Here is a 16,320-nt window from a genome sequence, read left to right on the forward strand (position 1 = left end):
TCTCTTTGTTAGTGATTTTTTTCTTCCTGCATCATCAATTTCTGGGCGTGTCCAGACAGGAAGGACCACAAACTCACACAGAGCAGTGACCACAGGGGAGTATCTGTAACTTTTCACTAATAAGCTTTTCTCCAGTCTCTCCTCTGCACATGGAGCCCAGAGGAAGTTTAAGATCCCAAGAGGAGAAGTTGCTTCTCCCTGTAATTATGACCCTTTGGGATTTCTGTACCTTTGATGTAACTGTCATATTGAAGCAACATGGAAGTGATCTTGCATCAGAAAAGGATAAAATCCTTGGGTCAAGCTCTGTGGGAAGAAGTTTTGGGACAGGCAGGGTCTTTGCTCTTGAATGTACCTTTCTCTTCTTTCCAGGTGAAGCTCTGATTGTCTCTGTCTGAATCAGAAAAGCCGCTGGCATTTCCACCTTCTGAGAGTGTTTAAATCCTTCCAGCTCTTATTTATGGTTAGAAGCTGTCAAGGGATTGATTCAGCCCATGAATGATGGACCTCCTGCTCCTGGTTCTGATGCTGCTGATGTCTCAGCCAGTCTCTGGGAAGCTTAGAATGAAGTGTGCGATCAGTCTGGATCACCAGGATGGACAGAATCCAGGGACCTATTACAAGCCAGGAGACCATCTCATTGGTATAGTCACAACTACAAAAACAACATCGTCTATAATGTTGCCTTTCAACAGTCCTCCTACTATTCAGTCTGATATGTAAGTCATTCAGGGTGATGGAGCAGCATTCCCTCCATTTGCAGTTCTAACACTCTCCTTCTTTTCCTTCTTTTTTCATTTATTCCTATCATGCATGATGTGTCTGATTTCCTGAATAATTTCAATTTTCATGGCTTCCCTCTTTGGTCTAATCTTGTGGAAGAGACTCAGGATCCAAAGATGGGGGTTAAAAAAAGCTGAAATATTATTTTCCTTTCCCAGTTCAATCTTCAATTCATCACTTGAAGTCTGACTTTTGTTTAAAGTAGCGATAGAAACAGTTGTAAACCAGCCAATTTCAATACTTTTATAATTGATCAGGGGAAGGTTTACATTTTTTTTAAAAAAGCATATTTTGTTATTCTTGATAATAACTTGAACATTTTTCTACAGTACACAGTCTTATGGTTTTTTATTTACCCTACGATTAATTTTCAACATTCAATTGGTCAACAAGAATTCCCAGCTTCTGCACAACCTCACCCTTGGCTACAACATCCATGACAATTATTTGAACCCTTTACGCACTTCAGATGCCTTGCTGGACATTCTCTCCACTGGAGAAGCCAATGTCCCCAACTACGGCTGTGGAAGGAAGGAGAATCTTCTGGCTCTTCTTGATGGAGCTAGAACGGACATCTCCATTCAGGCATCAACAATAGCAGGCATCTACAAAGTCCCACAGGTTTGTGTGTGTTTTTCTCTAACTGGTAAAGTGAGGAGTGGGGGTGGGGGATGAAGATTTCCCCAGGGAGGAAGTCCCCACCTATTTCGTGTCCTCTTTTGAGTAAGTCCATTTTGCCCATCTTCTGGGCAGCTCTGGACGGGGGCGGGTGGGCGTGTATATGCTGTGATGTCCCCAGAGCTCAGGGAACCCAAGGGGAAACCACAGCAGTTTGGTTTCCTTTTTTTAAAAAAAATCAAGTTTCTAGTCCTTGTGGTCAAAAAAGAAAAGAAAAGAAAAGGGATGCCAGACCAGGAAGCAACAGGTTTGATCCTTTTTCACGTGACTCTTTTGCTCCTTAGCTGGTGCAGCAAATCCCAAATCATCGACCTGCAAGCTGAAGGCTACTGGGAGGAGCTGATGGACACCATCCAGCCCAAAATCGTAGTGAAGGACTGGTGAGTGGCCAGAGGTTCCTGAGCCCCCCCCCCACACATTCCTCCCTGGGGTCACCCCTTGCCTCCCAATTCCCCTTCCTCAACTCCTACTCTCAAAACGACGCTTTAGAGCACTGCACACCAGAACAAGTAGACACAAGAACAGGTTTTTTCCCCGAATGCCATCACTCGGCTAAACAATGTTATAATGAAAGTGTTACGAGTGTGCAGAGATGGACAAATTTACAAAAGGAATAAAAGAAAAGGAGGAAACAGAATATTATATGGCAGTGATGGATAACCTTTTTTGGCTCCCGTGCCAAAAGCGGGGGGAGCGCCGGGGATTTATGCGTGGGCGTGCCACACCCATAATGCTATGCACACGCGCACAAGCCTCCCCCCCCACCTTTCTAAGAGCCTGGGTAGGGTGAAAGCAGCCCCCCTGGAGGCCCTCCAGAGGCTTCGGGAGCTTCCCTGAAGCCTCTGTAGGGCGAAAAACGGCCCTATCGGCCCTATCGGAAACCCAGAAGTTCAGGAATGGTGACTTCCGGTTTCCTTGTATGGTCGTTTTTTGCCCTCCGGAGCCTTCAGGGAAGCCTCCTGAAGGCTCCGTAGGGAGAAACACGTCCCTACCAGCAAACCGGAAGTCCGTTATTGAACTTCCGGTTTGCCCATAGGGCTGGTTTTTCGTGCTCCGGAGGCTTCAAGGAAGCCTCCGGAGGGTGAAAAACGGCCTAAAAAGAAGGCCCAAGTCAATTGGCCAGTGTGCGCATGTGCGCTGGAGCTGACAGGGCAACGCCTTGCGTGCCCTAACAAATGGCTCCGCATACCACCTGTGGCACGCGTGCCATAGGTTCGCCATCACGGTTATATGGCATGGAATGAGTGGTACAAATGGCTAGAGGACAGATGTAGAGCTTAAGGAAAGGCTAAATGAAGACGACCCAGGAGTTAGAAATTAGCAATGTAGAGATTGAGATGAACAATCTCTGTATGTATAAATGGAATAAAGGATTGTAAATTAAGGAAGGTATATAATAGTATCATATGTATAGACAAAGAGAAACCGTAATAAGGTGAGGAAGAGTACATTTACAATGGGTTTATGGTGGAAATGTTGTACAGAAGGAAATTTTGTCTTTAAAAAAAACCTGTTTAATAAAAATATTTTTTTTTAAAAAGAACAGTTTTTCCCCCGAACGCCATCACTCTGCTAAACAAATTATTCTCTCACCACTGTTAAGCTATTTACTAAATCTGCACTACTATTAATCTTCTCATCGTTCCGATCACCTATCTCCTCCCACTTATGACTGGAGGACTGTAACTTTGTTGTTGGTATCCTTATGATTTATATTGTTTCGTAGTATGATTTGATTGCTTATTTGTACTTTATGACTATCATTAAGCGTTGTACCTTATGATTCTTGACGACTGTATCTTCTTTTTATGTACACTGCGAGCTTATGCACCAAAGACAAATTCCTTGTGTGTGCAACCACACTTGGCCAATAAAGAATTCTATTCTATTCTATTCTATTCTATTCTAGTCTATTCTAGTCTATTCTAGTCTATTCTAGTCTAGTCTATTCTATCCTAATCCTAATCCTAATCCTATTCTTTTTTTCTATTTTCTATTCCTTATTTTATTCTATTCATTCTCTATTCTATTCTATTCTGTTCTTTCTATTTTTATTCTTTCTATTTCTATTTCTTATTCTATTGTATTGTATTCTTTAATCTGATATTCTATTCTATTCTTTATTCGGATAGTCTATTCTTTATTCTGATATTCTATTCTATTCTTTATACTGATATTCTATTCTATTCTTTATACTGATATTCTATTCTATTCTTTATACTGATATTCTGTTCTTTATTCTGATATTCTGTTCTTTATTCTGATATTCTATTCTATTCTTTATACTGATATTCTGTTCTTTATTTGGATATTCTATGCTTTATTCTGATATTCTATTATATTCTTTCTACTGATATTCTATTCTATTCTTTATACTGATATTCTATTCTTTATTCTATTCTATTTTTTATACTGACATTCTATTCTTTATTGTGATATTTTATTCTATTCTTTATATTGATATTCTATTCTCTATTCTATTCTATTCTATTTTTATACTGATATTCTATTCTTTATTCTGATATTCTATTCTATTCTTTATTCTGATATACTATTCTATTCTATTCTTTATTCTGATATTCTGTTCTATTCTTTATTCTGATATTCTATTCTTTATTCTGATATTCTGTTCTATTCTTTATTCTGATATTCTATTCTATTCTTTATTCTGATATTCTGTTCTTTTCTTTATTCTGATATTCTATTCTATTCTATTCTTTATTCTGATATTCTATTCTATTCTTTATACTGATATTCTATTCTATATTCTGATATTCTATTCTATTCTTTATTCTGATATTCTATTCTATTCTTTATTCTGATATTCTGTTCTATTCTTTATTCTGATATTCTATTCCATTCTTTATTCTGATATTCTGTTCTATTCTTTATTCTGATATTCTATTCTATTCTATTCTTTATTCTGATATTCTATTCTATTCTTTATAATGATATTCTATTCTGTTCTTTATTCTGATATTCTATTCTATTCTTTATTCTGATATTCTATTCCATTCTTTATTCTGATATTCTATTCTATTCTTTTTTCTGATATTCTATTCTATTCTTTATTCTGATATTCTGTTCTATTCTTTATTCTGATATTCTATTCTATTCTATTCTTTATTCTGATATTCTCTTCTATTCTTTATTCTGATATACTATTCTATTCTTTATACTGATATTCTATTCTTTATTCTATTCTATTTTTTATACTGACATTCTATTCTTTATTGTGATATTCTATTCTTTATATTGATATTCTATTCTTTATTCGATTCTATTCTATTTTTATACTGATATTCTATTCTTTATTCTGATATTCTATTCTATTCTTTATTCTGATATTCTATTCTATTCTTTATTCTGATATTCTATTCTATTCTTTATTCTGATATTCTATTCTATTGTTTATTCTGATATTCTGTTCTATTCTTTATTCTGATATTCTATTCCATTCTTTATTCTGATATTCTGTTCTATTCTTTATTCTGATATTCTATTCTATTCTGTTCTTTATTCTGATATTCTATTCTATTCTTTATTCTGATATTCTATTCTATTCTTTTTTCTGATATTCTATTCTATTCTTTATTCTGATATTCTGTTCTATTCTTTATTCTGATATTCTATTCCATTCTTTATTCTGATATTCTGTTCTATTCTTTATTCTGATATTCTATTCTATTCTATTCTTTATTCTGATATTCTATTCTATTCTTTATTCTGATATTCTATTCTATTCTTTATTCTGATATTCTGTTCTATTCTTTATTCTGATATTCTATTCTATTCTATTCTTTATTCTGATATTCTGTTCTATTCTTTATACTGATATTCTATTCTATTCTTTATACTGATATTCTATTCTTTATTCTATTCTATTTTTATACTGATATTCTATTCTTTATTCTGATATTCTATTCTATTCTTTATTCTGATATTCTATTCTATTCTTTATTCTGATATTCTGTTCTATTCTTTATTCTGATATTCTATTCTATTCTATTCTTTATTCTGCTATTCTGCTATTCTTTATTCTGCTATTCTATTCTATTCTTTATTCTGATATTCTATTCTATTCTTTATTCTGATATTCTGTTCTATTCTTTATTCTGATATTCTTTTCTATTCTATTCTTTATTCTGATATTCTATTCTTTATTCTGCTATTCTGCTATTCTTTATTCTGCTATTCTATTCTATTCTTTATTCTGATATTCTATTCTATTCTTTATTCTGATATTCTGTTCTATTCTTTATTCTGATATTCTATTCTATTCTTTATTCTGATATTCTATTCTATTCTTTATACTGATATTCTATTCTATTCTTTATACTGATATTCTATTCTATTCTTTATACTGATATTCTATTCTTTATTCTATTCCATTTTTATACTGACATTCTAATCTTTATTGTGATATTCTGTTCTATTCTTTATATTGATATTCTATTCTTTATTCTATTCTATTCTATTTTTATACTTATATTCTATTCTATTCTTTATTCTGATATTCTATTCTATTCTATTCTTTATTCTGATATTCTATTCTATTCTTTATACTGATATTCTATTGTATTCTTTATTCTGATATTCTATTCTTTATTCTGATATTCTATTCTATTCTTTATTCTGATATTCTGTTCTATTCTTTATTCTGATATTCTATTCTATTCTATTCTTTATTCTGATATTCTATTCTATTCTTTATACTGATATTCTATTCTATTCTTTATACTGATATTCTATTCTTTATTCTATTCTATTTTTTATACTGACATTCTATTCTTTATTGTGATATTCTATTCTATTCTTTATACTGATATTCCATTCTTTATTCTGATATTCTATTCTATTCTTTATTCTGATATTCTATTCTATTCTTTATTCTGATATTCTGTTCTATTCTTTATTCTGATATTCTATTCTATTCTATTCTTTATTCTGATATTCTATTCTATTCTATTCTTTATTCTGATATTCTATTCTTTATTCTGCTATTCTGCTATTCTTTATTCTGCTATTCTATTCTATTCTTTATTCTGATATTCTATTCTATTCTTTATTCTGATATTCTGTTCTATTCTTTATTCTGATATTCTATTCTATTCTTTATTCTGATATTCTATTCTATTCTTTATACTGATATTCTATTCTTTATACTGATATTCTATTCTATTTACTGATATTCTATTCTTTATTCTATTCTATTTTTATACTGACATTCTAATCTTTATTCTGATATTCTGTTCTATTCTCTATTCTGATATTCTATTCTATTCTATTCTTTATTCTGATATTCTATTCTATTCTTTATATTGATATTCTATTCTATTCTTTATTCTGATATTCTATTCTATTCTTTATTCTGATATTCTATTCTATTCTATTCTATTCTTTATTCTGATATTCTATTCTTTATTCTGCTATTCTGCTATTCTTTATTCTGCTATTCTATTCTATTCTTTATTCTGATATTCTATTCTATTCTTTATTCTGATATTCTGTTCTATTCTTTATTCTGATATTCTATTCTATTCTTTATTCTGATATTCTATTCTATTCTTTATACTGATATTCTATTCTATTCTTTATACTGATATTCTATTCTATTCTTTATACTGATAGTCTATTCTTTATTCTATTCTATTTTTATACTGACATTCTAATCTTCATTGTGATATTCTGTTCTATTCTTTATATTCATATTCTATTCTTTATTCTATTCTATTTTTATACTTATATTCTATTCTATTCTTTATTCTGATATTCTATTCTATTCTTTATTCTGATATTCTGTTCTATTCTTTATTCTGATATTCTGTTCTATTCTATTCTATTCTTTATTCTGATATTCTGTTCTATTCTTTATTCTGATATTCTATTCTATTCTCTATTCTGATATTCTGTTCTATTCTTTATTCTGATATTCTATTCTATTCTTTATTCTGATATTCTGTTCTATTCTTTATTCTGATATTCTATTCTATTCTATTCTTTATTCTGCTATTCTGCTATTCTTTATTCTGCTATTCTATTCTATTCTTTATTCTGATATTCTATTCTATTCTTTATTCTGATATTCTGTTCTATTCTTTATTCTGATATTCTTTTCTATTCTATTCTTTATTCTGATATTCTATTCTTTATTCTGCTATTCTGCTATTCTTTATTCTGCTATTCTATTCTATTCTTTATTCTGATATTCTATTCTATTCTTTATTCTGATATTCTGTTCTATTCTTTATTCTGATATTCTATTCTATTCTTTATTCTGATATTCTATTCTATTCTTTATACTGATATTCTATTCTATTCTTTATACTGATATTCTATTCTATTCTTTATACTGATATTCTATTCTTTATTCTATTCCATTTTTATACTGACATTCTAATCTTTATTGTGATATTCTGTTCTATTCTTTATATTGATATTCTATTCTTTATTCTATTCTATTCTATTTTTATACTTATATTCTATTCTATTCTTTATTCTGATATTCTATTCTATTCTATTCTTTATTCTGATATTCTATTCTATTCTTTATACTGATATTCTATTGTATTCTTTATTCTGATATTCTATTCTTTATTCTGATATTCTATTCTATTCTTTATTCTGATATTCTGTTCTATTCTTTATTCTGATATTCTATTCTATTCTATTCTTTATTCTGATATTCTATTCTATTCTTTATACTGATATTCTATTCTATTCTTTATACTGATATTCTATTCTTTATTCTATTCTATTTTTTATACTGACATTCTATTCTTTATTGTGATATTCTATTCTATTCTTTATACTGATATTCCATTCTTTATTCTGATATTCTATTCTATTCTTTATTCTGATATTCTATTCTATTCTTTATTCTGATATTCTGTTCTATTCTTTATTCTGATATTCTATTCTATTCTATTCTTTATTCTGATATTCTATTCTATTCTATTCTTTATTCTGATATTCTATTCTTTATTCTGCTATTCTGCTATTCTTTATTCTGCTATTCTATTCTATTCTTTATTCTGATATTCTATTCTATTCTTTATTCTGATATTCTGTTCTATTCTTTATTCTGATATTCTATTCTATTCTTTATTCTGATATTCTATTCTATTCTTTATACTGATATTCTATTCTTTATACTGATATTCTATTCTATTTACTGATATTCTATTCTTTATTCTATTCTATTTTTATACTGACATTCTAATCTTTATTCTGATATTCTGTTCTATTCTCTATTCTGATATTCTATTCTATTCTATTCTTTATTCTGATATTCTATTCTATTCTTTATATTGATATTCTATTCTATTCTTTATTCTGATATTCTATTCTATTCTTTATTCTGATATTCTATTCTATTCTATTCTATTCTTTATTCTGATATTCTATTCTTTATTCTGCTATTCTGCTATTCTTTATTCTGCTATTCTATTCTATTCTTTATTCTGATATTCTATTCTATTCTTTATTCTGATATTCTGTTCTATTCTTTATTCTGATATTCTATTCTATTCTTTATTCTGATATTCTATTCTATTCTTTATACTGATATTCTATTCTATTCTTTATACTGATATTCTATTCTATTCTTTATACTGATAGTCTATTCTTTATTCTATTCTATTTTTATACTGACATTCTAATCTTCATTGTGATATTCTGTTCTATTCTTTATATTCATATTCTATTCTTTATTCTATTCTATTTTTATACTTATATTCTATTCTATTCTTTATTCTGATATTCTATTCTATTCTTTATTCTGATATTCTATTCTATTCTTTATACTGATATTCTATTCTATTCTTTATTCTGATATTCTATTCTATTCTTTATTCTGATATTCTATTCTATTCTTTATTCTGATATTCTGTTCTATTCCTTATTCTGATCTTCTATTCTTTATTCTATTCTATTTTTTATACTGACATTCTATTCTTTATTGTGATATTCTATTCTATTCTTTATATTGATATTCTATTCTTTATTCTATTCTATTTTATTTTTATACTGATATTCTATTCTATTCTTTATACTGATATTCTATTCTATTCTTTATACTGATATTCTATTCTTTATTCTATTCTATTTTTTATACTGACATTCTATTCTTTATTGTGATATTCTATTCTTTATATTGATATTCTATTCTTTATTCTATTCTATTTTTATACTGATATTCTATTCTTTATTCTGATATTCTATTCTATTCTTTATTCTGATATTCTATTCTATTCTTTATTCTGATATTCTGTTCTATTCTTTATTCTGATATTCTATTCTATTCTTTATTCTGCTATTCTGCTATTCTTTATTCTGCTATTCTATTCTATTCTTTATTCTGATATTCTATTCTATTCTTTATTCTGATATTCTGTTCTATTCTTTATTCTGATATTCTATTCTATTCTTTATTCTGATATTCTATTCTATTCTTTATACTGATATTCTATTCTATTCTTTATACTGATATTCTATTCTATTCTTTATACTGATATTCTATTCTTTATTCTATTCTATTTTTATACTGACATTCTAATCTTTATTGTGATATTCTGTTCTATTCTTTATATTGATATTCTATTCTTTATTCTATTCTATTCTATTTTTATACTTATATTCTATTCTATTCTTTATTCTGATATTCTATTCTATTCTATTCTATTCTTTATTCTGATATTCTATTCTATTCTTTATACTGATATTCTATTCTATTCTTTATTCTGATATTCTATTCTATGCTTTATTCTGATATTCTATTCTATTCTTTATTCTGATATTCTGTTCTATTCTTTATTCTGATATTCTATTCTATTCTATTCTTTATTCTGATATTCTGTTCTATTCTTTATACTGATATTCTATTCTATTCTTCATACTGATATTCTATTCTTTATTCTATTCTATTTTTTATAATGACATTCTATTCTTTATTGTGATATTCTATTCTATTCTTTATATTGATATTCTATTCTTTATTCTATTCTATTCTATTTTTATACTGATATTCTATTCTTTATTCTGATATTCTATTCTATTCTTTATTCTGATATTCTATTCTATTCTTTATTCTGATATTCTGTTCTATTCTTTATTCTGATATTCTATTCTATTCTATTCTTTATTCTGATATTCTATTCTATTCTATTCTTTATTCTGATATTCTATTCTATTCTATTCTTTATTCTGATATTCTATTCTATTCTTTATACTGATATTCTATTCTATTCTTTATACTGATAGTCTATTCTATTCTTTATACTGATAGTCTATTCTTTATTCTATTCTATTTTTATACTGACATTCTAATCTTTATTGTGATATTCTGTTCTATTCTTTATATTGATATTCTATTCTTTATTCTGATATTCTGTTCTATTCTTTATTCTGATATTCTATTCTATTCTATTCTTTATTCTGATATTCTGTTCTATTCTTTATACTGATATTCTATTCTATTCTTTATACTGATATTCTATTCTTTATTCTATTCTATTTTTATACTGATATTCTATTCTTTATTCTGATATTCTATTCTATTCTTTATTCTGATATTCTATTCTATTCTTTATTCTGATATTCTGTTCTATTCTTTATTCTGATATTCTATTCTATTCTATTCTTTATTCTGATATTCTATTCTATTCTATTCTTTATTCTGATATTCTATTCTTTATTCTGCTATTCTGCTATTCTTTATTCTGCTATTCTATTCTATTCTTTATTCTGATATTCTATTCTATTCTATTCTTTATTCTGATATTCTATTCTATTCTTTATACTGATATTCTATTCTATTCTTTATTCTGATATTCTATTCTATGCTTTATTCTGATATTCTATTCTATTCTTTATTCTGATATTCTGTTCTATTCTTTATTCTGATATTCTATTCTATTCTATTCTTTATTCTGATATTGTGTTCTATTCTTTATACTGATATTCTATTCTATTCTTCATACTGATATTCTATTCTTTATTCTATTCTATTTTTTATAATGACATTCTATTCTTTATTGTGATATTCTATTCTATTCTTTATATTGATATTCTATTCTTTATTCTATTCTATTCTATTTTTATACTGATATTCTATTCTTTATTCTGATATTCTATTCTATTCTTTATTCTGATATTCTATTCTATTCTTTATTCTGATATTCTATTCTATTCTATTCTTTATTCTGATATTCTATTCTATTCTTTATACTGATAGTCTATTCTATTCTTTATACTGATAGTCTATTCTATTCTTTATACTGATAGTCTATTCTTTATTCTATTCTATTTTTATACTGACATTCTAATCTTTATTGTGATATTCTGTTCTATTCTTTATATTGATATTCTATTCTTTATTCTGATATTCTGTTCTATTCTTTATTCTGATATTCTATTCTATTCTATTCTTTATTCTGATATTCTGTTCTATTCTTTATACTGATATTCTATTCTATTCTTTATACTGATATTCTATTCTTTATTCTATTCTATTTTTATACTGATATTCTATTCTTTATTCTGATATTCTATTCTATTCTTTATTCTGATATTCTATTCTATTCTTTATTCTGATATTCTGTTCTATTCTTTATTCTGATATTCTATTCTATTCTATTCTTTATTCTGATATTCTATTCTATTCTATTCTTTATTCTGATATTCTATTCTTTATTCTGCTATTCTATTCTATTCTTTATTCTGATATTCTATTCTATTCTTTATTCTGATATTCTGTTCTGTTCTTTATTCTGATATTCTATTCTATTCTATTCTTTATTCTGATATTCTATTCTTTATTCTGATATTCTGCTATTCTTTATTCTGCTATTCTATTCTATTCTTTATTCTGATATTCTATTCTATTCTTTATTCTGATATTCTGTTCTATTCTTTATTCTGCTATTCTATTCTATTCTTTATTCTGATATTCTATTCTATTCTTTATTCTAATATTCTGTTCTATTCTTTATTCTGATATTCTATTCTATTCTTTATTCTGATATTCTATTCTATTCTTTATACTGATATTCTATTCTATTCTTTATACTGATATTCTATTCTATTCTTTATACTGATAGTCTATTCTTTATTCTATTCTATTTTTATACTGACATTCTAATCTTCATTGTGATATTCTGTTCTATTCTTTATATTCATATTCTATTCTTTATTCTATTCTATTTTTATACTTATATTCTATTCTATTCTTTATTCTGATATTCTATTCTATTCTTTATTCTGATATTCTATTCTATTCTTTATACTGATATTCTATTCTATTCTTTATTCTGATATTCTATTCTATTCTTTATTCTGATATTCTATTCTATTCTTTATTCTGATATTCTGTTCTATTCTTTATTCTGATATTCTGTTCTATTCTATTCTATTCTTTATTCTGATATTCTGTTCTATTCTTTATTCTGATATTCTATTCTATTCTCTATTCTGATATTCTGTTCTATTCTTTATTCTGATATTCTGTTCTATTCTTTATTCTGATATTCTATTCTTTATTCTATTCTATTTTTTATACTGACATTCTATTCTTTATTGTGATATTCTATTCTATTCTTTATATTGATATTCTATTCTTTATTCTATTCTATTTTATTTTTATACTGATATTCTATTCTATTCTTTATACTGATATTCTATTCTATTCTTTATACTGATATTCTATTCTTTATTCTATTCTATTTTTTATACTGACATTCTATTCTTTATTGTGATATTCTATTCTTTATATTGATATTCTATTCTTTATTCTATTCTATTTTTATACTGATATTCTATTCTTTATTCTGATATTCTATTCTATTCTTTATTCTGATATTCTATTCTATTCTTTATTCTGATATTCTGTTCTATTCTTTATTCTGATATTCTATTCTATTCTTTATTCTGCTATTCTGCTATTCTTTATTCTGCTATTCTATTCTATTCTTTATTCTGATATTCTATTCTATTCTTTATTCTGATATTCTGTTCTATTCTTTATTCTGATATTCTATTCTATTCTTTATTCTGATATTCTATTCTATTCTTTATACTGATATTCTATTCTATTCTTTATACTGATATTCTATTCTATTCTTTATACTGATATTCTATTCTTTATTCTATTCTATTTTTATACTGACATTCTAATCTTTATTGTGATATTCTGTTCTATTCTTTATATTGATATTCTATTCTTTATTCTATTCTATTCTATTTTTATACTTATATTCTATTCTATTCTTTATTCTGATATTCTATTCTATTCTATTCTTTATTCTGATATTCTATTCTATTCTTTATACTGATATTCTATTCTATTCTTTATTCTGATATTCTATTCTATGCTTTATTCTGATATTCTATTCTATTCTTTATTCTGATATTCTGTTCTATTCTTTATTCTGATATTCTATTCTATTCTATTCTTTATTCTGATATTCTATTCTATTCTTTATACTGATATTCTATTCTATTCTTTATTCTGATATTCTATTCTATGCTTTATTCTGATATTCTATTCTATTCTTTATTCTGATATTCTGTTCTATTCTTTATTCTGATATTCTATTCTATTCTATTCTTTATTCTGATATTGTGTTCTATTCTTTATACTGATATTCTATTCTATTCTTCATACTGATATTCTATTCTTTATTCTATTCTATTTTTTATAATGACATTCTATTCTTTATTGTGATATTCTATTCTATTCTTTATATTGATATTCTATTCTTTATTCTATTCTATTCTATTTTTATACTGATATTCTATTCTTTATTCTGATATTCTATTCTATTCTTTATTCTGATATTCTATTCTATTCTTTATTCTGATATTCTATTCTATTCTATTCTTTATTCTGATATTCTATTCTATTCTTTATACTGATAGTCTATTCTATTCTTTATACTGATAGTCTATTCTATTCTTTATACTGATAGTCTATTCTTTATTCTATTCTATTTTTATACTGACATTCTAATCTTTATTGTGATATTCTGTTCTATTCTTTATATTGATATTCTATTCTTTATTCTGATATTCTGTTCTATTCTTTATTCTGATATTCTATTCTATTCTATTCTTTATTCTGATATTCTGTTCTATTCTTTATACTGATATTCTATTCTATTCTTTATACTGATATTCTATTCTTTATTCTATTCTATTTTTATACTGATATTCTATTCTTTATTCTGATATTCTATTCTATTCTTTATTCTGATATTCTATTCTATTCTTTATTCTGATATTCTGTTCTATTCTTTATTCTGATATTCTATTCTATTCTATTCTTTATTCTGATATTCTATTCTATTCTATTCTTTATTCTGATATTCTATTCTTTATTCTGCTATTCTGCTATTCTTTATTCTGCTATTCTATTCTATTCTTTATTTTGATATTCTATTCTATTCTTTATTCTGATATTCTGTTCTGTTCTTTATTCTGATATTCTATTCTATTCTATTCTTTATTCTGATATTCTATTCTTTATTCTGATATTCTGCTATTCTTTATTCTGCTATTCTATTCTATTCTTTATTCTGATATTCTATTCTATTCTTTATTCTGATATTCTGTTCTATTCTTTATTCTGCTATTCTATTCTATTCTTTATTCTGATATTCTATTCTATTCTTTATTCTAATATTCTGTTCTATTCTTTATTCTGATATTCTATTCTATTCTTTATTCTGATATTCTATTCTATTCTTTATACTGATATTCTATTCTATTCTTTATACTGATATTCTATTCTATTCTTTATACTGATAGTCTATTCTTTATTCTATTCTATTTTTATACTGACATTCTAATCTTCATTGTGATATTCTGTTCTATTCTTTATATTCATATTCTATTCTTTATTCTATTCTATTTTTATACTTATATTCTATTCTATTCTTTATTCTGATATTCTATTCTATTCTTTATTCTGATATTCTATTCTATTCTTTATACTGATATTCTATTCTATTCTTTATTCTGATATTCTATTCTATTCTTTATTCTGATATTCTATTCTATTCTTTATTCTGATATTCTGTTCTATTCTTTATTCTGATATTCTGTTCTATTCTATTCTATTCTTTATTCTGATATTCTGTTCTATTCTTTATTCTGATATTCTATTCTATTCTCTATTCTGATATTCTGTTCTATTCTTTATTCTGATATTCTGTTCTATTCTTTATTCTGATATTCTATTCTTTATTCTATTCTATTTTTTATACTGACATTCTATTCTTTATTGTGATATTCTATTCTATTCTTTATATTGATATTCTATTCTTTATTCTATTCTATTTTATTTTTATACTGATATTCTATTCTATTCTTTATACTGATATTCTATTCTATTCTTTATACTGATATTCTATTCTTTATTCTATTCTATTTTTTATACTGACATTCTATTCTTTATTGTGATATTCTATTCTTTATATTGATATTCTATTCTTTATTCTATTCTATTTTTATACTGATATTCTATTCTTTATTCTGATATTCTATTCTATTCTTTATTCTGATATTCTATTCTATTCTTTATTCTGATATTCTGTTCTATTCTTTATTCTGATATTCTATTCTATTCTTTATTCTGCTATTCTGCTATTCTTTATTCTGCTATTCTATTCTATTCTTTATTCTGATATTCTATTCTATTCTTTATTCTGATATTCTGTTCTATTCTTTATTCTGATATTCTATTCTATTCTTTATTCTGATATTCTATTCTATTCTTTATACTGATATTCTATTCTATTCTTTATACTGATATTCTATTCTATTCTTTATACTGATATTCTATTCTTTATTCTATTCTATTTT

General features: G+C 25.6%; 1 protein-coding gene across 1 annotated transcript in view; it reads left to right on the forward strand.

Moving 5' to 3' along the window:
• Positions 1 to 501: 501 nt before the first annotated feature.
• LOC309392726 (F-box only protein 2-like) overlaps positions 502 to 16,320 on the forward strand; it is a gene marked incomplete at both ends in the record, with an annotated part of 364,684 nt that continues 348,865 nt past the window's right edge. Inside the window, 3 exons of the mRNA XM_081954153.1 lie at positions 502 to 643; positions 1,461 to 1,506; positions 1,746 to 1,841. Coding sequence (XP_081810279.1) covers positions 502 to 643; positions 1,461 to 1,506; positions 1,746 to 1,841 — 284 coding nt within the window. The remainder of the gene's footprint in view (positions 644 to 1,460; positions 1,507 to 1,745; positions 1,842 to 16,320) is intronic.

The sequence above is a fragment of the Natrix helvetica genome (genome assembly GCF_964273705.1).
Source record: "Natrix helvetica genome assembly, chromosome: 5".
Taxonomy (NCBI): Eukaryota; Metazoa; Chordata; class Lepidosauria; order Squamata; family Natricidae; genus Natrix; species Natrix helvetica.